Source organism: Aricia agestis, chromosome 16, assembly GCF_905147365.1.
Source record: "Aricia agestis chromosome 16, ilAriAges1.1, whole genome shotgun sequence".
Taxonomy (NCBI): domain Eukaryota; kingdom Metazoa; phylum Arthropoda; class Insecta; order Lepidoptera; family Lycaenidae; genus Aricia; species Aricia agestis.
Genome location: NC_056421.1, coordinates 9,115,093 through 9,141,122, shown reverse-complemented (window position 1 = coordinate 9,141,122; position 26,030 = coordinate 9,115,093). Strand labels below are relative to the sequence as shown.

Below are 26,030 nucleotides of genomic sequence, written 5' to 3'. Positions count from 1 at the left end.
TTAATAAAATAATTATGAATTATCTTCTTTATGAATGAGTTTTATCAAATCATCGTTCCATAACCATTTCATATTTTTTATTACCGTCAATGGGAACAAAACATTTTTAATGAAAATGTAACGGTAACCTAATTGTAAAGACAACATCGTGACTAACAAAAGCAATTAACGTGTTGTTATTATTACACTAATTAGGAATTGTCCCTCTGTAGGTTCTACGTTTTATATTAATTTGACATAAATATAAACAAAGCTCCACGCGGCCCACGTGACAAAGTAATGTTGACAAACTAATGTCATATTAATTTGGTAGAGTTACTTTTTTTTGTTTGTACTTACCTAAATAATTACTATAAGATTGAAATTATAGTTTTATATTATTTTAGCACACCTTGATGGATACTGAACATATCCAGAGTACGTCCCGATAGATATTATAATAATCCATGCTTTTTAGGGTTCCGTACCCAAAGGATAAAAACGGGACCCTATTACTAAGACTTCGATGTCTGTCCGTCTGTCTGTCTCCAGGCTGTTACTCAAGAACGGTAATATCTAGAGAGTTAAAATTTTCACAGATTGTGTATTTCTGTTGCCGCTATCTATATATTAATACGTGAGCCAAAAATTTTCCTACTAACTTTGTATCCCTTTTGATGAAAAATGGGGAAACGTAGGTGAATGAAATTTTGCACAGTTATAGTTTATATGGCGAAGAAGTGCATCGAGCTAATATTATTTTGAAATTATGCTTTTATCATACATTTTTTTAACAAATAAAATATTACACACACTACAACACACACACTAGGAAAATGACAGATTTTTGAGTGACAAGCCTATACATACAAATTATACTCTTTTATTTATGGTTGAAGTCTGTTGACAACAAGGTGACAAATTGAAAATGGATTATAATTTTTTTATTGAATTTTAGATACTATTAGATAGTGCTTACCAGTCTGAGATCAGCTGAGTCCTAGAGACAAGAGTTGAAAAAAATATGATCAAGTCAATATTTTTTTACAAAATATAGGTAGTAGTCCTAATGTCATTGAAACTAAGGTCGAATTTCAACCATTGGGCGATCTCTAGTAACAACGAATACTTACAACAAAACAAAATAAAAATTTAAGGGGGGCTCCCATACAACAAACGTGATTTTTTATATTATATAATATTACCTATTATAGTACGGAACACTTCGTGCGCGAGTCCAACTCGCACTTGGGCGATTTTTAATATTATAGATGTAAAAGTGTGTCTGGCTATCTGTTACCTCTTCACGCCAAAACCGCTGGACCGATTTTGATGAAATTTGGTATCGAGATACTTTGAGTCCCGGGAAAGGATATAGGATCGTTTTATCCCGGAAAAATGTACGGTTACCGCGTGATAAACTAATTTTGACGCAACGGAGTTGCGGCCGTCATCAGTAGATGTTCCTCAGAACTCAAGTCACATTGTATTCGATTTGTTTCTCGTAATCATTTGTTACGTGCCAACAAGAAGTTTCAATCGATTTTAGATCCATTACTATTTAAAGAAATGAGGCAAAATACTGAAAGAACGCAGACCTGAATCTGTCAGTGAACATCACAAGCTATGATGTATTACTGTTTACGCACATCAAAGAACACTTATCGCACGCACCTCCTGTACTATTTAGAAGGTGACGTTAACTTTTTTAATGTTTCGTCTATAGTCTAAGCGCTGGATATCAACGCACAGCCCAAACCACTGGACTGATCGGGCTGAAATTTGCCATGCAGGTAGATGTTATGATGTAGGCATCCGCTAAGAAAGGCTTTAGATCAATTCTATCTCCAAGGGGTTAAAATAGGGGAATGAAACGCGAGCGGAGCCGCTGGCAAATGCACGTTTGTAATAAAACGTATGGTTATAAGGATGTAGTATTTAGTACTTAGTGTGAATTGTGAACTGTACAAAAACACTTTGATAAAAACTTATTTGGTGTTATATTTTATTTTAACCACATTTGCGAAAAAGAACGGACGAGTTGCTTTGCTAGTAACTGGCGAAGTCGCAAACTTGTTTTGAGCAAAGTTTGCAAATGTTAAAGCGAAATTGTCAAGGAAAAACATGTTGAGTCGACAACTGGAAATAGCTTTTAGAGTAAAATTGGGCGCATCCGCCCAGCCTAAATACCAACGTGGTGTTTACATAATATTTTCGTTTTAAACTGTAATAGTAAGTGGGAAAACAATTTCTTCATCATTTGTAAGGTATGTGTTTACTTATAAGGGCATTTGACTTTAAAAGCAGGAAAAATCTCCAGTCATATTATTGTGCTAGCTTTAACAATAAAAAATAATTCATGTAAGTATAATCCCTAAGCTTAACAAAAATCATGAATTTTCTCATCCAAAATAAAAGTATAAAAACAACGTACAAAATAAGCCATCGCAAAACTTTGAAGTCCGATTTTGCTTAAATACAAGGAGAATGAGATGTTAGTCGACAAAGTTTAATATTACAATCCGCAAAGTTTTACAACTTAAATAAGATCCCGGAAGAATTTCCCTATATTTTCCACTTGTCATAAGGCATCAGAACATTTTGGAGGGCGGGAAATAATTGATTGATAATGCTTTTAAAAGTTATTATTCAAATATAAGACGGAAAAGAATATTAAAACTTATCCCCTGTATCTTGAAATACATAATATTGCATTGGTATAATACGATAGCTTAGATGATTTTTAGCGATTTCATTTTTATTGACTTTCCCATGGGAATATAATATCTAACAGAAGTTAAATGTAGGCTAGTATCTGGATGTCAGCTAACTTCTTGAAAAAAATTATTTAAATCGCTCCAGAGCAAACATACAAACTCACAAACTTCCGCTTTAATAATTTTATTACTACGGTAAAATCGAGGCACAAAGACGGACCTACAATTTCTTTAATTCACACTAGAATTTACAATACTTGCAATTTCGTTCCAGGTACCGAAGCCTGCTTCACGTACAACCAAGTCGAGAATACCAAAGTGAAGACCGGCAGTTCATTCTACCAGGAGTGTCACTGCGACGATCCCGGAACCGGGATTAATCTCAAATGGCTGGATAGCAGAGACAAAGAAATTGTGCCGTTGGGGTAATTTATTTTTTTATTGACGTTCGAATTTTAAAATTTTGAAGGCGCTTGAAATAGGAATTTTTATTGTTTTTTTATAGGCTTTATAATACGATCAAATTAATAAAATCAGCGGAAATATTTCGTGTAGTTTTGAAAATCACTACAGTTATTCCTTGTGATATCCGGATGAACATGTCAAAAGTCCTCAAGGGTGGGGGGTGAGCTAAGAGTGTAGGGGGGGGTCAAAGGACCCTTTTTTTAGGTTTTTGCTCTTAAGTAAAAAACCTGCACAAATAGCATTACAGTTACTTCTAGGAAAATTTTCTACATAAAATTTCCTCTAAATTATGTCCTATAAATTTTTTTGTACGGTCGATACTTTAGGAACTACAGGAGGGGTCAAATTCCTCAAAAGTGCGAATCGCGAAAATAACACGCATCGAACGTCCGAGACTAAGAAAACAACTTATTCTGATTCAAATACCTGCTATTCACAGATAATTATTTGTCCTAGCTGCTATTATTACAAAACGTTAGACTAGTCACCATGGAATTAGGAAGTACTATACAGCTGGAAGGCTTACTTCATCATTTTGAAATATTAAAATGAACCTTACTTCCATGTGCTAAAGTATTATTTTTATTAACTAATATCTCCTTATAGTAGCGAGCACGAGCGAGAAATCGATTTTCTTGGTTTGTCCCTTTCGCACAATTGCCATGTAAAATATACGATACTACATTGGTAGTAAATTGAAAAAAGCATTTTTCGTAGAAAACGATAAAATAAGGCATAAATATTATATAAACGACATGTTTTAATACTGCGCTTTCCTGCTTCAGTTTAATATTATTTAATTTCAATAATTGTTATTAAACTGAGCTTCTCAGTTGTGCGATTTTCTTTTAAAATGTCTTAAGATTTACACATAGGCAAGAAGCATGGTTACACTAGTTTGAAAGGGACAGACCAAGATTAATGACCTCTCGCTCGTCGCATGCTTAATGCACAGTAAGCTTTCCAGCTGTACGAAGTTCTTACTAATTCCATGCTAGTCACTCTTTGAAGGATGTTTTTGACGATGTATCGTGCAGCCACTGATCAGCTTGATCTTAACAGACATCGATACTCAGTTTTTGTCAAATCCAGCACCAAATCCAAACCAGATCTTTCCTCTCTCCCACCTACAAAAGGATCAGCAAAATTTCACTCATTCCGAGTGTTCCACCAAGTACAAGAGTGGTTAGGTAACGCACTGCCTCCTGAAATGTGGGGATGGAAGCGAGGAGCTGATGGAAACCTCGAGCCTGTTACCACTCATGATCCTCCAGCTCCTGACACCGTGCTGAAGTCAATATTTTGTCACTGCAAAAGTGATTGCACTGGTAATTGTGGATGCCGAAAAGCTGGTATCACGTGCAGTCTATTATGCAACGGCTGCTTGGGTTCGTGTACAAATGGCGTACCTGTAGATTTGGTAGATATAGAAGGTGAAGATGATGATGATGTAGTAGAAGAAAATTATTGATTTAATTAAGACTATCTAATTATTATTTTCTAGTTTTGAATACATTTTGAAAACATACCAATTTTATTTTATTTATAAAACCGTCTCATTTTTTATACCTATATAAAGTTGAACACTCTGTAACTTCTAAAGTATCGACCATACAAAAAAAATTATAGGATCAAATTTAAAGGAAATTTTATGTAGAATGTTTTCCTAGAAGTAACCGTTACGCTATTTGTGCAGGTTTTAGACTTATGAGCTAAAATCTAAAAAAAGGGTCCTTTGACCCCCCCCTACACCTTTAGCTCACCCCCCACCCTTGGGGATTTTCGATATGTTTATCTGGATATCTCAAGGAATAACTGTAGCGATTTTCAAAACTACACGAATTATTTCCGCTGATCGTCCATTTTCGGCTTAATTTTCTTAGGCTATTATAGGAGCTTTGAAATGTTATGTAGAGGTCAATGATGAAAAACTTAAAGCAGATATGTTACTACCGCGCGCGTTGTGAGGATTCAAATATGGCCCAATTGGGCCGTCTGTTGTCTGCATCGAGCGCAGTCACGAACGTGCCGCGTCTCGTCTTACCTAAATAAATTGAAAATGACGTCGTGCGTGTTTCGAAAATGTACCAATTATGACACAAAAGAAAACAAAACACTTGGAATCTCTTACCACATGTCTTGATTGCAATAAATACCTCGATTATTTACATTTTCAATTATTTTTTCGAACAATCTGGAAAAAATCGAATTTTCGTCATAGCTCAGGCGAAGAAAGAGACAGCGATACGATTCGACGTTTAAAAATATAACTGTCTCTTTTATGTAAATGGTTTTTCGTATCTTTTGTTTCACTTATCTGTCAAATTTGTCAATGGTTGCAATTTTGAATTTGAAAATTATTCGGAAGAGATTTAAGCCGGAAAATAGTATGGACGTAACAGATCTGTATTAAGTACAATATCATTGGTAGAGGTACTTAGTACAGAGACATGTTATAAATTAATTTGGCAATACTTTCTTACCTAGAATACAGACAGACGACAGTAATATTATGTTTTAATATTGTGTACCATAGACGAGTGTAATAATAACAAACTATAGGCAAAAAATGTGATAAAATTTTTGACCCAAAACTTCACAGTTCACTTAGTAGTTTGGGGGAACTTTTTCTTGCGTAATGTTTTATAAGTGAAAATACATACAACTATACATTTTGTGAACGCACACTTAAAATTTTGCTCAGGAAAATCCGTTGTGTATACAGTACACACAGATTTCCTTTCATTCACTCCGTTTTTAACCCCCGACAAAAAAGAGGGGTGTTATAAGTTTGACGTGTCTGTCTGTCGGTCTGTCTGTCTGTCTGTCTGTCTGTCTGTGGCATCGTAGCATCCAAACGGGTGGACCGATTTTGATCTAGTTTTTTTTTTTTGAAAGCTGACTTCATTGAGAGTGTTCTTAGCTACAGTTCATCATCATCAGCCTGCTCCGTGCTGAAAAATCGCGGTTCATTTGGTTCCTGAAGGGCCGATTAGCAACTTGCAGTCGTTTGGTGGGCTTTATTGCATTTTAGTTCGTGACATTTATGAATATTTACACATTAATGGAAAGTTGATCTGGTGCTGCAGCATCACCTGGTAATCAATAGGATACCCAACTCCTCACCAACTTAGAGCAACGGTTTCGTGTTTGGGCTCATTTGAATTGCGACAACTAGTAAGACGTAGATAACCAATAAATTTTTGCATGCTGCTGCTGCAGCACCACCTGGATTCTATAGGAGCCGAGCTCCATATGAACCCAAAGTGGAGGTTTCATGTTTGGACTCATATTGACGGCCTCATCCAAAAGGACATTCGTGGATGGTATTCATTGGGATATAATAATTATGATCCTGTTGATAGGAATTATTCTGCACTATAACCAACATAAGTTTAAAAAGCATGAAATAAAATTAAATTAAGAAATTTAAAAAAACCCCCGCCAAACAACTTTAAAAAGTAATGAAATAATATATTTTACTGACTTTAAGTTTAAATAATTCCTAAGTGTAAAGTGATATTTTAGTCCATAATTGTTATCAAGGTGTGTCGAGGGACCGCTAATGTAGATGTTTGATTTCACATAACATTATAGTTTAAGGGCCAGTTCACAGCGAACCGAATCGAGACAATCAGTGACATGGCAATACAAAATGCAAAAGACACTGTTGGCGGTCCCCCGACACACCGTGACAACAATTATGGACTAAAATATCACTTTACACTTAAAAATTATTTAAACTTAAAGTCAGTAAAATATATTATTTCATTACTTTTTAAAGTTGTTTGGCGGGATTTTTTAAAATTTCTTAATTTAATTTTATTCTTCATATTACTCACATAACAATATTATGTGTATCTTATTTTACCAATATCTAAGGCCACAGTTAGATATTATGTTTACAATACGACTATTATATTGAGGTCGATCGGCCTTATGTCTGCGGGAGGCAGATATACAACGTCGTTTGGGCGTCTCGTGGCAATAATAACATACTGTTATTGTTCGGTTATGTAATACGTATGTGTAGCTTATGTTAGAATACATCGCAAGTCGTTATATTAATATCAATAAAGGCAAAGAACACAGAATAAGAATGAATCACGTAGAGTTAATGACTACGAGCTACGTTATGCTTATGACTTTTTGATCATAGTACTAACTTTGTGATCATAGTAATAACAATAATTGTTATGGGCACATCATCAATCATAATAATTATTACAATAAGAGCATCTTATTATTCTTTAGACACGAGATAAGTACTATTTTGTTGTAGCTAGCTCTTGTATTACAGATACAAGTGCATAAACCATAAAGTATTCGCGGTACTCTTTATGCAATGTTGCTCTTTATAAGCATATTATATTCTTACCAATAGCTTGACCACAAAGAGTAAAAAGTTAAATTACAATTAATTAAAATGAAATAAAAAAAAATCCATACAGAATTCTTACAATAATACAGCGTTTTTCGTAAGAAATACGAAAGGTGCGAACAGTTTTCGACTCTTTATAGCCAATCTGTAAGTTTTTCTATTTCCCACCTAAAATAAACGATTATTTCACAAGACCAGGTACAAAATCGAACGTGTATTCCGAGTGGATGGACAAGAGCACGTACAGTGTGTTCATCGCGAACATCACCAAGTCTATATCCGGAGCGTATAAGTGTATAACAGTCAACAATGGGAAAATATACACGCTGACTTACAACGTGGAGGCTTATGGTATGTATAATTAAAATTTATAGTTAAAAAAACTAAAAAAAAAAAACATGCTTTATGTATTATATTTTTTCAAAATTTTAACGAATTATTGCATTATCATTAGCTCTTACGTATGCAAAGTTTCGAATTAATTAGACTACTGGAGATAGGTAAAATCGTGCTCAAAGATTCAGTTTTATTTATTTTATAATTTATTGTGCACAAGAAACAATTACAATAAGACTATATACACAGTAAAACGACACAAAAGATCTGATTATGTCCAAAATAAATCTTTTCCAGCAGCCCTACGGAGAGAGATAGGATTGAGACAGCAGATAGAACGACAACGTTTGTTACATACACACAGCCCAAAGTAATAAAATCATGTTAATAATTATTTAATTAAAGATTTTGCTGTGAGACTAGAATCCAGGCACGAGACTAAAAATTATTTATTTATTTATTTATATAATTAAATTAAGGACACCAAACAGTACATACATTAAAACCTTGACACAATAATATTACCTAATTTGTACCGATGCATGTACCTTAACAGGCGACACAGCATTCACGAATATAGCTCTACAAAATAAACAATAAAAAAATTTTGATTTTATAACTAAACACAATTAAATCGTTAAATATGATTATGAATTAAATAAAATTTCATGCAAATAATTATTACTGTGATAACAAACTAAATAACATAATAAAAAATAACTTAAAACTATGACAATACATTTAAATCTTAACTAAGAGCAGTTTAGATGAAATAAATTTAGAAAATATAAACACAATTTTAAAACAAGGTCATAATTATATAAGTAAAATTATTTAAAATTTTAGGCGATATTAATAAATTTAGTTAATAATAATAAATTAATACTACTTATTCATAATTATTAAAAATCGAAAATCTGCGAAAAATTAAATTAAAGCAAATTACATCCAGTCGTAACTTAATCAACATAGAGTTCATTAAGAGAAATAAATAATAATTAAATGATAGAGTTATCGGGATACTTATACATATTTTATGATTATCATTTTTCGATGTCATTCACCACATAAAAGTGCTTGCAAATTTTGTTTTTGAACTGGCTAAATGAATTATGAAAGATGTCGATATCGGTCAATGCGTTTGTGTTTGAAATTCCGTGCTACGTCTCGTATCTGATTTAAATATCGAATTTGATTAAAAAATAATAATGTTTTGTTTTACTTATGAAAATTCTTGGTATTTACAGCTGAAAATTGTGAGTTTCGGTTCAAGGGCAAAAAAGTATAAAAATACTTTGAAATACTTTATTTGTTTTTGTGAGAAGTCTATTAAGCTATTTATACACTGTTTTGATCAAAACTCAATAAAAACAATACTTTTAAACGGCGAGGTAAAATTTTCCAGGTTTAAGGAGCAAATAGCAAAGTGTTTCATCTACGTTTTTTATTATTCGTAGTGTTTCATTTAGATTTTAGATCATCAAACAGAAATTGTGTCATAAGTGTTATATACATTGAACTAAGTGATAATACTTTAGGATATTGTAATATGTGCCTGTGTAGAGTTTTCTGTGAAAGTAGAAGCGCTAAAAGAGTAACTTTTTTTAAACTTTTGTATGGGAAAATCGCCAACATCTTCCCAATGAAATTCTATTTGCCACCAGGTGCCGCTATGTAGCCTTAGGGTATATCTATCGTGTTAAATAGGCATAATATTATCATGACACATGACAGCTATATCGTGGCATATGACAGCAGTTTCACACGATAGACTCTAAGGATACATAGCGGCACCTGGTGGCAAATAGAATATCAAACACCCTCCTTGGATATAAATCATGTAATATCACAGTTTCAAAAGTTCAAAATCTGATTCCAACCGTCAAAGTCTCCCCAATCTCCAGACGTATCGATTCACCACAATATTTGTTCCCAGACCCTCCTTACTTCGTAAACACGGAGAGTACTCAGTACGTGGTGAGCGGGAGAGACGCGCTCGTCACGTGCGAGGCGCGAGGAGAGACGGAGCCTATGATCGCCTGGCACAAAGACCGGGAGGGGTTGATTGAGGTGAGCAAATATGTTAGAAATTAACTTAGGGATCCTACACATAACTGCGAATTCATGAGAATTCGCATCTCAATGTCATTTTTATCGCAGATAATTATTCACGATGCGATGCTAATTCTCAGTTTTGTGTGGGGGCCCTTAGAGTTGGGAATCTTATATATATAAAACTCAAAGGTGACTGACTGACATGGTGATCTATCAACGCACAGCCAAAACCACTGGACGGATCGGGATGAAATTTGGCATGTAGGTAGATGTTATGACGTAGGCATCCGCTAAGAAAGGATTTTGATCAATTCTACACCCAATATAGGGGATAAAAGTTTGTTTATAATACTTGCTAATGCGAACGAAGCCGCGGGCAAACGCTCGTGTTACGTACATATGTTATAGCGGGCTTACATTACAATTCAGTAATCCAAGCGCTGGATTGCTACTGGGATTGTACTGGGTGTAACGTAACGTGCGAGGCGCGAGGAGAGACGGAGCCTATGATCGCCTGGCACAAAGACCGGGAGGGGTTGATTGAGGTGAGCAAATAGGAATTAGCCTAGTGTACGAATGTACACTAGGCTAATTCCTATTAGCTTTCTTTCCTTTCATTCCTATATAGATAAAGGAGATTGGCATCACGTCGTGTAAAAATTATTGTACTATCAGAGAAATTGGTTCTAATGCTGTATCCACACATGCCGCCGGCTTCGGTGGCAAGGAAGTCTGAAAGCCGGCGACAGACCCGGCGGTATAAGCCGGCGGCATGTGTGGATGCGCCAATAGGCAGATGGGGACCTACGTAGTTTGGTCGCGTTACGCCAAACCCAGCTGACGGAATCTGGGTGGGTATTTGTGCTGATCACAAATAACATGGAATTGACATGATCTGACCAAATGACGTTGGTCCATCAACTGCCTATTAGGAATCAGTTTCCTCGATGGTAAAAACACTCTCAGAGAGATTTAATGGCTTCTTTATTTTAATCAAATAACTATTTTGACATAAACTCTTTACGTTATGTATAAAACTCTTTTTTTTATGAAATAAGGGGGCAAACGAGCAAACGGGTCACCTGATGGAAAGCAACTTCCGTCGCCCATGGACACTCGCAGCATCAGAAGAGCTGCATGTGCGTTGCCGGCCTTTTAAGAGGGAATAGGGGAATAGGGTAATAGGGGAGGGTAGGGAAGGGAAGGGATAGGGGAGGGTAGGAAAGGGAATAGGGTAGGGGATTGGGCCTCCGGTAAACTCACTCACTCGGCGAAACACAGCGCAAGCGCTGTTTCATGCCGGTTTTCTGTGAGAACGTGGTATTTATCCGGTCGAGCCGGCCCATTCGTGCCGAAGCATGGCTCTCCCACGTAAAGTAATCAAGTACTCTCAAGTAAAGTAATCAAATAAATGTAGAAACATTGCGATTCACTTGTTATTAAAGAAGTACATTATACAACTACTACAAGTATATAAAACACCATATTATTATTATTAATAAAGTTACGGAGTACATAACTATTCAAGATCCAATATTGTGCGTATTAAGGTTAACCATGTTGTGACGTTTCCAATGTGAAAGACAAAGATATGCAGACATATCGCAGCTTTTTAATTTTTGTTATTTGAAAGGGGAATAATATTATATTGTAAAGTCAGTTCTGCTAGACACATTCCAATTAGCCTGTACCGTTATTTTGAATTTGTAATAACTATAGTACTAAAAACATCGCACAATTATTAAATCATCCACCAAGATTCCTAATTTTAATAAACTTTCTTATAGATAGCGAACGACGAGAAGTATGAAGTGTCACCAAAAGGTCTTCACATAAAGGACATAACGAAACACGACAGCGGCGTTTACAAGTGTACAGCATCAGACTTGGAGACCGGCGAAGGAATTGATAGAGATATTAATGTAGAGGTTAGTTTTCTTGTTTACGAAGTTTTCGTACCCAGTAACAAGTGAGTGGCCGAGTGACCTCGTAAGTAATTTTATATAATATAGTTGCGACAGCAATGCAACTACTCCCAAACGCCTGTTGCATTGCTGTCGCAAGATATAGTTGACCTGCCGATTGAAATCTTTGACCTGATTGGAGTCCTTTTGTGCATTTCCGTGTGTGTGCATCCGCCCCCGTATCACGTATCTTGCGAGAGCAATGCGATGGCAGTTATTGCGCGATAATTGCTCCAAAATCCCATTGTTTGTGACATTCATGACACCCAGCATTTGCTCGCGCGATTACTGCTAGTGGATTGTTGATCGCTATTTTTACGTGATAAGGTAGCCGGTCAGGTCGGATCCAAGTTTATCCAACTTCATTAATTTACTAATTCAAAAACCCCCGCAATTCTGTTGCGCAGAAATTAATGTATCGAGTTTGTTCTGAGAAACTGTCCTAAATTTTCCTTTTCCGGAACCCAAGCTTTGTCATTACCAAATTGTATTAATAATAATAATTCAAGGAACAAAAGATATTCTAAAGCCGATTTTAGGGTTGAGAGAATAGAGATTGTCACTTGTTGCATTCTGCCGAAATCCCACACGATTCTAGAAGCTGTAATATGCTAATATTGCGCATAGAGATGTCTGTGTAGCTCAGTCGTTTACATGAATGAATTTTAAATTTGGAATGCAGATTGCAGAATATTTAGTTTTTTTTAGTTTATAACCAACGCGAACCAGCCAGCATTTTAAGTTTTTAAAATTCATTATTTACGGCCAGTAAAGCAAACGTTCAGTTAGTTAAAGATAAAATCTGTGCATTGTAATTTGCGGCTAGTTTATTTTCCATGCATGAAAGTAATTGCTGGGCTAATGAAAAATCATTTATTAGTTATAAGTACAGCCTTAGTAATACCAGGCAATACCGGACTGTGTTAGCGTGTGCTAGAAGTTGGAAACCATATTTCAAGATAACATCTAGCGAACATTAATAATGCTTTTATGGAATTTTAAAGCATTACTCGTGTTCTTTATTTCATTAATTTGAAATAGGATTCGAGTTCGTTTCAGGATTAATAGCCTCAGCTGAGTAAAAGCTTTTTAGAGCCAGATGTTAAAATAGTTAGGGCCGCACGTGCGATTTCAAGTAATTTTGCCGCTATAATCAAACAACTGTAAAATAAATCCCAACCTCAATTCGAAGTAGATTTGTATTAAGAATTGATGTCGCTATTATTAACTAGATGATGCCCGCAACTCCGTTGCGCCAAAATTAGTTTATCGCGCGGGAACCGTACCTTTTTTCGGAATAAAACGCATCCTGTGTCCTTTCCCAGAACTCAAAGCATCTCCATACCAAATATCAGCAAAATCGGTTCAGCGGTCTGGGCGTGAAGAGGTAACAGACAGACAGATAGATAGACAGACAGACGCACTTTCGCATTTATCATATTAAGAATGGAAGTATGGATTTACAGGCATAGTAGAAATCTACTCTATTAAAGTGTATTAATCCAACTATTTGTTTTTCTATAATACTATAATCGTAGAGAATAATATTAACGTGTAAAGATGCTGATCTTAACGCGAAAATATTAAAAAACTGATTTAACGTAAAAATAACGCGCAGTAACGTAAGAGCTGCTGTGTAAGAAGATCTGGACTGTATAAAAGCTCTATTAATAATTTAAAGCTGAATAGCAGAATCGGGATAGGAACTGATGGGATTAACGTGTCGTCGCGTAAAAAATACGTGTGGTAACAGCAGCAGCTTTAGCAGTAAAAAAACATTTTCTGCACGAGGTGTAAGGCAACTAAAACATTTGTTAGATATAAATCAACGTCTTTGATGAAACCGAATGTTACGTTGACAGAAACTGTCCCACAAACCTACAATTCGTTCTATTTTCAGGTTATATCGGTGCCAATTATAACCGGTGTGATCGCGACACCGAACAGCAAGGTACATTATGGCGGGAGTCTAACCATTGAATGTTTGGCCAGCGGAGTTCCCCATCCTGAGTACACGTGGAGAAAAATTAATGACACTGTAAGCTATTAAAGATTTAATTATTACTTACAATAAGCTAATTATTAAATTTAATAATAAGAGAGGAACAAAAACTCGTAAGATTTAATACCAAAATAAATTGAACAGGTACTTATTGTGTTAATTGCTTTGACAGTGAACTCTACATAAGGGACACACCTAATTTGTTTGTTGCATCCTGTATATTGTATAAGCATACTAATAATTAATAAGTAAAGGAGAATCTAAACTATAAATAAAATAATTTATTATCTCTTCAATTAACTATTTACATTCAATTCAACACGTTATTTTATTTGCAAGAACAGAATAATTTATTTGCAGGCAAATAAAATAGGTTTTTATCAATAGGGTTAATTCCTTGTTCTAATGTTTCAATCAGCCCGACCCAGTTAAGTGTATATTGCAAATGAAAGGATTCCCGATAAAAACGTATCTAATTGCATTTGCTGCAGGCTATGTTCAATGTTCATTTATTCTCTGCCCTTGTTAATCATTAAATAAATCAGTTGATAAATAATTGGAAATTTAAAAATCTATAATGATAATATTATTATAACAAATCAATAAACCTACAATTTATAATAATTATAACTAGATTAAGAGTGGGTTGCACCAACTTACTTTAACTGTAACTTTAACTATAACTTTAACTTTGACTACAATGCAAAATGTCAAATCTTTGGTTAAAGTAAAAAATGGACGCCATATTTAACCATAACCTTGAGCTTGACAAGGCTTTGAATGAACGTGGCGAAAAAATGAACTAACGCTGTCATCATACAAAAACGCCATTTTTGACAGTTCTCCTTTACCAGCAGCGCCCCGCCCACGTTCATTTCAAGCCTTGTCGGACCAGCAGCTGTTATCTTTCATATTCTGTGGTCAAAGTTAAGGTTAAAGTTAAAGTTAGCCTTAACTATAATTATAACTTTGACCATAACTTTAACTTTAACCACGCCTCTGGTGCAACCCACCCTAAAAGCGCCAAAATTCGTTAAGGTAAAAAGGTACATTTTTTGGGACAAAGATTCGACCTTTCAATGCTCAATGTAATATCTTCATACCAATTTTCAGCAAAATTGCTTTACCGGTTGTTCGTGAAGAGGAAAGAAATGACTGACAGACTTTCACATTTACAATATTAGTATGGATTAATCATGGTGATGATGATGAATATAACGAACAAGATGTAGATGATATCATTAATGAAGATTCTAATGTTAATTTACAGGCAAAAGACAACACAACATGGCGACAAGTAGGCAATAAGATAATATTCGACTCTGTGGAAGCTGCAGACCAGGGCACATATGAGTGTACAGCAACTAATTCTGCAGGAAATTACACCATGGGTATACCTATACAGGTAGAAAATAAAAATTACTAGGAATTTAAAATCTTCTTTGAAATAAACTTAACTCTATTAAAATATAATTACAGAGAAAATATAAATAATATTAGACGATCACAACATTTTAAGAACTACGATGGTAAATAGACACGTACATAAAAAATTCACAAAAAATACAAAACAGCGACATCAGAGCTTTAAAATCAGAGAAGTAAAGGCACAGCTACAAATCGTAAATGAAATAACCAAGACATAACTAGATAATAATATTTGCGGATGACTGGATATTAATCATCCTGATTTTTTATACCCAATATGACTTCTATTCTCCCTTACAGGTACTAATACCGCCAACAATAACGCAGTTCGATAATGTAACGGCCGTGGAGGGGTCTACAATGCAGATCGTGTGTAAGGCTAGCGGCCAACCCATGCCCAAAATAAATCTTATGTATGTTGGTGAAGAGCCTACTGATCAGAGGTTAGTCTTAAATAAACAATATAATGATATAAATCAGCATCAAGCTTCTGATAACTCTACTAATGAGATTCTAATTCCCGATTTGTGCTAAGATAGAACATTCAAAATCTGTAATACGAAAAGCTGTTTACCAAAGTGTTTGTTAACTATGACTTTGGCTATTGACTTAGAAGGCGCTGCATCTTTATGCAGCGCCTTCTAAGTCTTATGGTCATGTAAATTCTACTGCAGTTGATTTGACAGACAAACTAAAATCGGAGTGCATAAAAGCGTGGTAACAAGAGGATTGGATAATAACGATTCGTTATTTTCAGTATCGTTTGGAACACGAAAAATGTAAGCGAGACAGAAATAGAGTTCTATCTGACGTTCCTGAAAGTAAACTGGACCCACGCTGGGACCTACCTCTGCAATGCAAGTAATGAAGGTAACAATTGTTTCATCATAAAATACTTATTGTAGTGATAATGATAAATGATAATGAAGTAAATGGTAGTATATCAATGAGTTTCTATTAGTAACATAGAATATCATTGTAGTATATTGCATAAAGATGGTCAAACAGATTTCAAATATTTTGCTTACAACTATCAAATACTTGTTACCGAAGAAGAAAACGATGAAGTTAGTAACGTTATTTTATCGCATTGAACATTTAGTGGACTACGTGACGGAAGAGATGACGTTGACGGTGGAATTCCCGCCGTTCTTCCCCGAGACCATGGAGAGCGCTTGGAGCTGGCGCGGGAGGCCCGCCAACCTCAGCTGCGAGCATCTTAGTAACCCACCATCTGAAGTTACTTGGAGGTAGGAATATAAAAGTAATACCATACCAACTGTATGGCTCACAACTATAGCATTTGTTGTAATAGTTGCGGTAGCGCGTGTTTCTCTCTCTCTCTCTCGCACTGAACAGTATGGTGTAGCGATGTTTTTTAGTGTATACAGGTTTTTTGTATGTACGAAATAACAAATTGCAACTTCGTTCCATCCGGGTGTGCCTTGACACCTCTCAAATTTTTAGCTTATTAATTAATGCGTAAAACAACAGAAAAAACGTGATAATGATAAACAAGTGACTCCAGGCGATAGTGAAATTGACAATAATATTTTCCAGGTACCACGCAAACGAAGTTCCTCCAAAGGACCAAGTTGATATAAACAGGCTGATCGCAGCCAAGGAACACGACGTTTGGTTGTCCTTAGACGATGCGAATTTGTACGGAATATTCGAATGTATAGCGAAGAACAGGATCGGCGAAACGCGAAAAATGATCAATTTACAGGAAGGAAGTGTACCACCGATTGTAAATAACGTAAGTTATATTTACATGGTTCAGTTTTAGCAAACAATGTGTTTGTACCATAAAGTTAATATACCTTCCGCTAGGTATATTAACTTTATGGATTGTACCCAGCAGGCTTAGCATAACGACATTAGAAAAGGGAAAGAATAAAAAAAACAGACAGATTTTAGTGATAAAATGGCGGATTTTCTTTGTACAACTGTCACTGTCTATTCTTCCGTAGAAAGAAACCGCTTCTATGGTGACTAAACTCTAACTAAACTTGCAGGTGTTAGAATTTCAAAGAATACTTAAATAAAGATTTTCAAGGTATGAAAAACAATAATTTTGGAGGCTGATCTAAAGTCTTTTAGTTATGTGTTTTCCAACTGACTTAATTAATTGTTCTTTAATGCAAATCTGTACTCAGTATTTTAGCATCCATTAGGATATTAGGATACCATTAAATAATTTTTAAGTACAAAACAAACTTAGACTTTCGCTTTTATCATAAATTTTAACTTGTACACTTCGCATAAAGTCATCATTATGTCTATAAAATATTATGTAGAAATAAGTATTTAGCTCAAACTGAAATGATTTACTTAGTATTTTGTTACTTCATTCGGAATTAATGTATGTAGTATACTTAACAAAATTGTAAAGGATATTAAGCGGAAAAGGATAATTTATATTTTTTTGCTTAGAAGGTAATTTTTGTATAAAATTCGTACCTTAATAACGTTATGATTCTACCCATAGAGGCCATAGATGGCCATAAGACTTTCATGCTTTTTATGAAATAACATTGAATACAATTTACATTTTGCATAACTCATATTATTATAAATTCAACTGTCACTTCACCAATAACTCTTTCAGGTGACCACCATGGAAATTACAGCAACGTCCGCGGCGTTTTCGATCCAAGCCCCGGAAATTGTGAACGGACCACCCATCATCGGGTACCGGGCAGAATACGACGAGCTACAGAACTACAACATCACAGACATACACACAAACAGGACTTGGTCCATAGATAGATCGTTTAAAGTGGACAAACTCAAGGCCAATACGAGTTATCTGATCAAGTTTGCTGCTATCAACGAAGTTGGGGTTGGAGGTTGGAGCGATTTTGTGGAGTTTGTGACTTTGGAAAGGTACCTAACTTTTTTAAGGTTTTTGGTATTTATGAATAAGTGCTCACATTCAAGGAAGAAATTAGTGCAGAGTGTAGACCATGCTGTAATTAATAATGAGATAAAAAATTTCATTGAACACTATTTTGAGTTAAAAAAAATATACAGACGAACATATTATAACCTCCTCCTTTTTGGAAGTCAGTCCAAAATTTTGTATTAATGGAAATTCAATACTTAGATGAAAAATACATAATAATCTTAATATATATATTTCTTGTGTGCGTGTGTATGTGACTGAACTCCTCCTAAACGACTGGACCAATTTTGATGAAATTTTTTGTGTGTGTTCGTGGAGATTCGAGAATGGTTTAGATTTACAGTTTGGTCTACTGGAAAATGTTTTTTCAATTAATTTCTTATTTATAAGGAGTTGTTGATTTTGGAATGTTTTACATTAGATCCGGCGGACGGCGCTATCATCGCATTCAATATTATTCTATTTCAATTATAGTTTGTCCTGACAGATGGTGCTACGATTAATTTGAAAAAAAATTTGGTATTCAATTCATGTGCTGATTAAAATATTAAATAAATAACACATAGGCTACAATTTTAACCGACTTTCAAAATGGGGGAGGTGTTATGTTCGTTTTCTTATATTCAACGATTACTCCGCCGTTTGTTAACCGATTTTCAAAATTTTTCTTTTGGTATATAGGCTATCATCCTAATTTGGTATTATATTCAGAAAAGTGGTGATCTGATGAAGGATCCATAAGTAATCGAGGGAACTCCTCAAAACTTATAGGGAAACATATGGTGACTTCGGTTTCGTGAGAAGTATTCTAAGCATATGCTACCAACAAGTAAGATTTTGCACCGAGATATACCTGGTATACCGTGGTTCGGAAGGTGCTGAGAGAATTCCTGATTCTTTATAGATACAAGTTTAGGAGTTTCGGCGTTGTTTTAAGAACAGAAAGCATATGCTACTATGCAAATTACATTCTTCATCATCATCATCATCATCATCACTACCATATTATACCATTTCATAGTCTTTTAGATCGAGACTCGAGTTTGTCAAGCGATAATTAAAAAAAATCTATATCTACCTAATATTATAAACCTGAAGAGTATGTTTGCTTGAACGCGTCAATCTCAGAAACTACAGGTCCGATTTAAAAACTTATCTCAGTGTTAGATAGATCATTTATCGAGTAAGACTCATCATTTATCGAGAAGGTTATATTATATTATTACTCTAAGACTAATACGACAGAAGAAACTCAGGAAAATGTGGGAAAAACGGGGGAAATATTTTTTATGGGAAAATGTAGCTACGGATTCTGTAAAATTTCTAATTTACGCGGGCGAAGCCGCGCGGGACATCTAGTAATCATATAAAATCTACTAACTCTACAAGAATCAAGTTAAAAAGATGAAAATTAATAATTCTAACATCATTAATTATTAGTCTCAAAAAGAATTCACAACAAACAAAATATTATGGTCACATTTATACATGGGAGAGCCATGCTTCGGCACGAATGGGCCGGCTCGACCGGAGAAATACCACGTTCTCACAGAAAACCGGCGTGAAACAGCGCCTGCGCTGTGTTTCGCCGAGTGAGTGAGTTTACCGGAGGCCCAATCCCCTACCCTATTCTCTTCCCTACCCTCCCCTATTCCCTTTTAAAAGGCCGGCAACGCATCTGCAGCTCTTCTGATGCTGCGAGTGTCCATGGGCGACGGAAGTTGCTTTCCATCAGGTGACCCGTTTGCACGTTTGTCCCCTTATTTCATAAAAAAAAATTTTGCTAAGCTGACGCTTTGCTCAACTGGAGCAAAAATTTTAGATGCTTAACACGAAGTATCGAAGGATTTACTTTTATAATCCTTCGTTCTGGCCATAATCTCGAAGAAACATCAAAGTCAGTAAGTTGTTCAAAGCGCAAGTTTCTCGTAAAACTGGGATTAATCCCGTCCCACTTTCCGTTTCAAGACTTTTATAAAACCGCATCAATTATGTATCGCTTTGTCTGTTTTGAGCGTCCGTGGCCTAATGGGTAGACCTTTAGTTCGCGCTCGTAGAGGGTGCAGGTTCAATCCCTAGTGGAGGCGTGTAGCAATGAGACATTTTCTGATCTCAAGTACATAATACGGACGCTCGTACGGTGAAGGAAAACATCGTGAGGAAACCCGCACATTCGTCCCAGACGTATTGACTAGTTCTTTCCTCTGGACTAGGCCGACTATGTCGCGAGAATGTCGTATGTGCTTGGGCAACCATACGGACATTTAAATCTTGTCCCAGGCACTGCAGTATTTAATTTTGAGGAGTGGTTACTTCGCTCTGAAAATACTGTTTAAATCATCCACAACGGATGCAAAGGCCTAGTCTTTTGTCTGCTTAGTGGTTACTTAACTTAGCTGTGATCTATTATTATTATTATCTTTGCTAAATCTATTAATTATCTTATTATTGCTATATAAAAACTAAAAAATTGTATAAGATTCAAGTTGAAAAAGTGTCTTCTAAATGTACTTGTTGGCTACGTTATAGATATACCTCTGATTACGGTTTTCGTCAAAATTTGCCAAATTTACTGTTAATTAAACTTTGGAATTAGAGTTACGGATCAAAACAATGCTAACGAAACATTTAATATTCTACTGAACTAAAAATAATAGTAAGGACACATGTCCTTACGATTATTTTTCAATTCAATTCATTTTACTATATCTTTTTTCTCAGGAAACCCACAATGTCCCCTCCAGACGAGCCCGTATGGGATGTGAGTAAAGAGGACGTGGCCAAGTACCGCACACTCAGGTGGAAGAGTTTGGACACCAGCGAACCGATTGACTATTATGTTTTACGACAGTGCCTGGTAAGTAGTAAATAGTAATTACAGTACCCACATCAAATATTAAATTATATTTTGTATATTATATGGTACAAAATCGATTGAATCAATCGATTGTCCTTTCTCCTAATTTCTTTTTTTTACTGCTATCATTTATACAAAAATATTATAGTTGTACAATTATGTTCTATCCTTGTCGGACTTATCCGATAATTAGTCACAATATTTTACCGAGCTTTGCTCGGTATTCAATAAAACACGAATAAAATGACATTTTCTAAAAATGATTCCTAGCTAGATCGATTTATCGCCCCCGAAACCCCCTATATACTAAATTTCATGGAAATCGTTGGAGCCGATTCCGAGATTCCAATTATATATTTATATTGAATTGCTCGTTTAAATATATAAGATAACAGGAAGTTTGACTGGCCTGTAACAAATACTTATAATTGTAGTAACAATATTTATTACGGTGTAGGATTTTCATTAGCAAGGGGAACATGTTTAAATATTAATTATTATATAATGTAGTCGCCTTATTTATCTAAAAATATGTTGGCTTACCGTTATAATTTTATGATTTTTATAATTTCAGACCTACAACGGCTCAATAGACGATGACTATTGCATAGAAATAGTAGAATCGTCCACAGAGTACCACATCACGGGGGCAGGCGACATCTATTTCGAACTAGTCGCGCACAATTCTCTGGGGAATTCGTCTGCTCTGTACATGATTATCACCCTGACAGGTGCTGCATTATACATTTGCATCAAAATAGCTCTAACGATCAATGATTTACTATATTGTTCCATTTTGTTCGATTCAAATGGCTAGAGTTAGTCTAGTCTAAAAAGTTACTAATGAATGACAATAAACTGTAGTGGTACTATCTACAAAATTTAATTTATATTTTAGCTAAATTGACACCGTTAGTAGGAAATATTACGCAAAGGTCGTTACGCAAAAATGTAAAGCAGAGGGCGTTACTAGCACCTACAGTAAATAATCCGACATGTTGCACAGGTCAAGTCAGAATATTGACAGAAGGTTTTCAATGTCTGTGCTGGTGCTGCAGCTCTAACGTAAAAACATTGCACAGCAATATATCCGACAAATTTTTTACATAATTTTGTTTATTTATACACAATGTAAATGAAAATGTTTTTGAAATCTAGCAGTAAAGACGATTAAGTGATAAAATTTCATAAGACACAAATTTTCAGGTGACGAAGAACCGCTCCTATCAGCTGGTGGTGTCATCGGTCTATCAATAGTGGTGGTGTTTGTCTGTCTGGTCCTGCTAGACCTTCTACTACTGACCTGGAGACGACAGGGTATCCTGGCGAATTGCTGCTTCAAGAAGAAAGATGGAGATGAAAGTTTGAATTCGAGGTTAGTTTATTTTCCAAAATATCATTGTTTTATTCACTATCTGTCATTTCGCAACTCATAAGAAAGTATAGGCTGTGCACAAATACTAGTACCTAGTAACTTTAAGATCGCTTGGTAAAAATTTGTAGACAGAAAACAGAGTTTGATTTTCTGGTCTCTTTGATGGGGCGAGGAGTGTGGAGGTCGCGCATAAAAGACGCTATATTTAGTTGACCAGTCATAAGACAAAATGTTATTGGTAAACTATGGATTAGACGGAGACATGAGATTGCCCCAACAACAACAACTCAATTACATTAACATAGATGTTTAAATTGTTGTCAGGGATAAAAAGGAGCTCCTAAAAGATGGCGAAAGCACAAAGCGACCGAGCAACGGCCATAAAGAATACGAGTACAATAAAACTACCGGCGTTATTACTGGGAAACACTCTGCCGTGTAGCTACTCTGTAAACTCGTATAAGTACTAAGTAGCAACTGTATAATGGATTAGGACTTGTTTACTCTGTGGCATTTAGGAGACAAAATTGTCGCTAAAACGCTCTACTTTTTAAAAATATATACAGAGTGTAACACACGAAAGTTATAATACTATAGGGGGTGTATTTCATTTCTCATTATGAGAAATCTAATGTGTTTCTATAGACTAAGAAGCTAAAAGTATCTTACTCTTTTAGCTCTGCTACTTTTTACAGTGAACCTAAACAAGAGATACATACACGTTACACTCTGTATAGTCATTAGTCAAGTGTATACTGATAATTAAATTAGATAATTTAATTATCAGTATACAGGTGACAGACCGTTTTAGCCCCGCAGATGCGGGGCTAAAACGGTCGCATGTAGCAATTCATCTCAATCAATTCAGCAAATGAAATGTCAAAACTGTCAAACTAACAAAATATTATGTCAAATTAGTACAAATTACTAGACATGAACTGCAAGCAGACTTGCATTTGCGATTTTAAAAAATGAATCATATTATGATTAATAATATGATTTTCCAAAGCGACCATTTTAGCCCCGCTGTTATCGTAAGTTTGTCCGACTCTTTGAGTCAGTTTTGTATGTAAAGTGGTCTACTGTATACTACAAATTGTACTCTACTTTTAGAGCGGCAGCATCAGTTTTCTCTCCTTTAGCCGCAATATGTAAGGGGTTTGCCAATAAGGACTTGACAACTTTTTTTTCAATAAAATTACAACTTATAATATTATATTTACTTACTATAAGTTAGTATCGGGTCAAAGTATAATGAAAACATTTTTGAATGGAACTCGACTTCGCTCATATTATATGGTCATAATATGGTCACTAGGGTGTGTAATTTTTTCCAACTTTTGATTTTTTACATGTAATAGTTTTCAAAAGTTGTATTTGTCCATAAAAATAATAACTGCATTTATTTTTTCTACTTAAGTTTACGTTTTTGGCTCGCTCAAAGACCTTGAAATTTTGAAAAAAGCACAAAATCAGACATTCAATTAAGATTTATTTTATATTTGGCGGAAATCGACTAAATTGGATTTGTTGAACGCAGCCGGCTGTTATTTGGCCTTATGCTTAAACTACTTTTCTATAATTTAATGGATTAAAATATATTTTTTTACTTTCTTTAATGTATAAACATATATTTATAACTGATAAAAAATAAAATTTATCACTTTAACCGACTTAAAAAAAATAGGACAAAAATTCATTTTTTTGATATTTCAAGACACTTGAGCGAGCCAAAAATAAAAGAAATATATAACTTTTATAACATATACATAATCATATAAGTCCAAGGCAACTTTTGGTTCCTATTACGTAAAGAAATTCAAAGAAAAAAAAATCGCCCATACAACGTGACACACCCTAAATTGGTCACCGCAGGCCCGTTTGCAGCATAAAGCGGTATAGCAAACACTCATTGACTTCGTGTTACTTAATAACGCCATCTGCTGGTCGTTAAAACAATTAGTTGCTAACAAAATAGTATTATTATTCGCCAATAGATGTCAGGAAGAGTCATATTTTTCAGTTTATCGATTATCGATAAAACACGAATAAAAAGACATTTTCTGAAAATGATTCTTAGCTAGATTGATTTATCGCCCCCGAAACCCCCTATATACTAAATTTCATGAAAATCGTTGGAGCCGATTCCGAGATTCCAATTATATATGTATATATATACAAGAATTGCTCGTTTAAAGATATAAGATATCTAGCGGAATAGAGCAACAATCTCGAGCTGTCAAACGAAACTGAAATTGGTTTCATCTGTGTGTAAAAATATGTGTACGTATACACTAACACAAGCATGATTGAACATGATTTCTATGAGATTAAATTGTCAACGTGCGGCACGTGCCGACTGGACGTCAAAAAAAGAGTGCTGCTGTCATGTATCACACGTCTCTTTTTATCACGCAGTGTTACTGATAGTGACATCTCTCTTGCTCGGGCCTTAATTGTTTCTCTATTCCGCTAGGTATATTAACTTTATGGTTTTCAGCGGTGACTCGTTGAACCCAATTTTCTATGACCTGGCCACACATTTCGGCTATTTCGCGTTTAATTTTGGCTCTGAGTTCTTCTAACGTCGTCGGCTTATCCAACGACTGGACGCAGCCCCAAAGAAAAAAATCTAGAGGCGTTAAATCGCACGAACGAGGCGGTCAATCGACTTGTCCATTTTTTGAGATAACACGCTCATCAAACTTGTTCTTCAATAAATCGATTGTAACGTGTGCACATGGCTTGTGGCGCCGTCCTATTGAAACTTCATGCTGCCCAAGTCCATAATGTCTTCCAATCCGGACCAAAAAAAACTGTCGTATTTTTTTTTTATTTGCAGACGTTCGCTCGTGTACTTCACCATGATGAAAATGTTATGTCAATTTAATACTGACAGTGACAGATTGATGTTAAGTAAAAGGGTGCGTGATGCGTCCAACTAAATTAAAAATTGTCAAGTCCCTATTGGAAAGCCCTTTATTATCAAAAACTTCTATTTAATTATTATATGCATAAAATTATAGCGATCATGTGAACATACCCTAAGGTAGTACAAGCTAAACTAAAGAATAGAATTATTCTGTTCTTTAGTTTAGCTTGTTAGGTAACATAATTATTATTCCATGCTATTTTTGGTAAAAATAAAGTCATGAGATTGTGTGAATGTGCGAAAAGTTTGAAAGTTTTCGAGTGGTTTATTCCAAATTTTGATAGGATTTTTTTTCAAGGTAATTAAAAAAATAAGATGTTATTTTTACTAACTAATTCAGATAATAAATTATAGTCACATTCATAAGCTTACTTATACTTTACAGTATGATATTTAATTGTATAAGTAAGTTAATATTTTGTAAAAATATAAGTTTAACAATAATTAAGTTTTGTACATTATTTTTGTAAGTTTAACGTTTATTTTATTTTAACGTTATAATTTTTAAATTATTATTCTAGATTTCAATTATTTCCAAATTGAAGAAAAATAAATTACGCTTTAAAAGTTTTTTTATGAGCCCATCGATTTTAGTATTTTTTATTTTCTTTTGATAATTTGGATTAAAATA

At 34.9% G+C, this 26,030-nt stretch overlaps 1 protein-coding gene across 2 annotated transcripts in view; it reads left to right on the top strand.

Moving 5' to 3' along the window:
• LOC121734808 (fasciclin-2-like) overlaps nucleotides 1–23,231 on the top strand; it is a 36,598-nt gene extending 13,367 nt beyond the window's left edge. The window contains exons 2-17 of one of the 2 annotated variants that reach the window (XM_042125426.1): nucleotides 2,971–3,121; nucleotides 7,736–7,893; nucleotides 9,815–9,888; nucleotides 10,419–10,478; nucleotides 11,721–11,861; nucleotides 13,798–13,935; nucleotides 15,170–15,304; nucleotides 15,628–15,770; nucleotides 16,085–16,197; nucleotides 16,430–16,577; nucleotides 16,888–17,086; nucleotides 17,939–18,216; nucleotides 20,957–21,092; nucleotides 21,667–21,823; nucleotides 22,299–22,467; nucleotides 22,792–23,231. In XM_042125426.1, the coding sequence (XP_041981360.1) occupies nucleotides 2,971–3,121; nucleotides 7,736–7,893; nucleotides 9,815–9,888; nucleotides 10,419–10,478; nucleotides 11,721–11,861; nucleotides 13,798–13,935; nucleotides 15,170–15,304; nucleotides 15,628–15,770; nucleotides 16,085–16,197; nucleotides 16,430–16,577; nucleotides 16,888–17,086; nucleotides 17,939–18,216; nucleotides 20,957–21,092; nucleotides 21,667–21,823; nucleotides 22,299–22,467; nucleotides 22,792–22,909 (2,318 nt within the window). In that variant the 3' untranslated portion in view covers nucleotides 22,910–23,231. Of the gene's footprint in view, nucleotides 1–2,970; nucleotides 3,122–7,735; nucleotides 7,894–9,814; nucleotides 9,949–10,418; nucleotides 10,479–11,720; nucleotides 11,862–13,797; nucleotides 13,936–15,169; nucleotides 15,305–15,627; nucleotides 15,771–16,084; nucleotides 16,198–16,429; nucleotides 16,578–16,887; nucleotides 17,087–17,938; nucleotides 18,217–20,956; nucleotides 21,093–21,666; nucleotides 21,824–22,298; nucleotides 22,468–22,791 lie in introns of both variants that reach the window. The other variant, XM_042125425.1, reaches the window with a different exon arrangement.
• The last annotated feature ends 2,799 nt before the right edge of the window (nucleotides 23,232–26,030 follow it).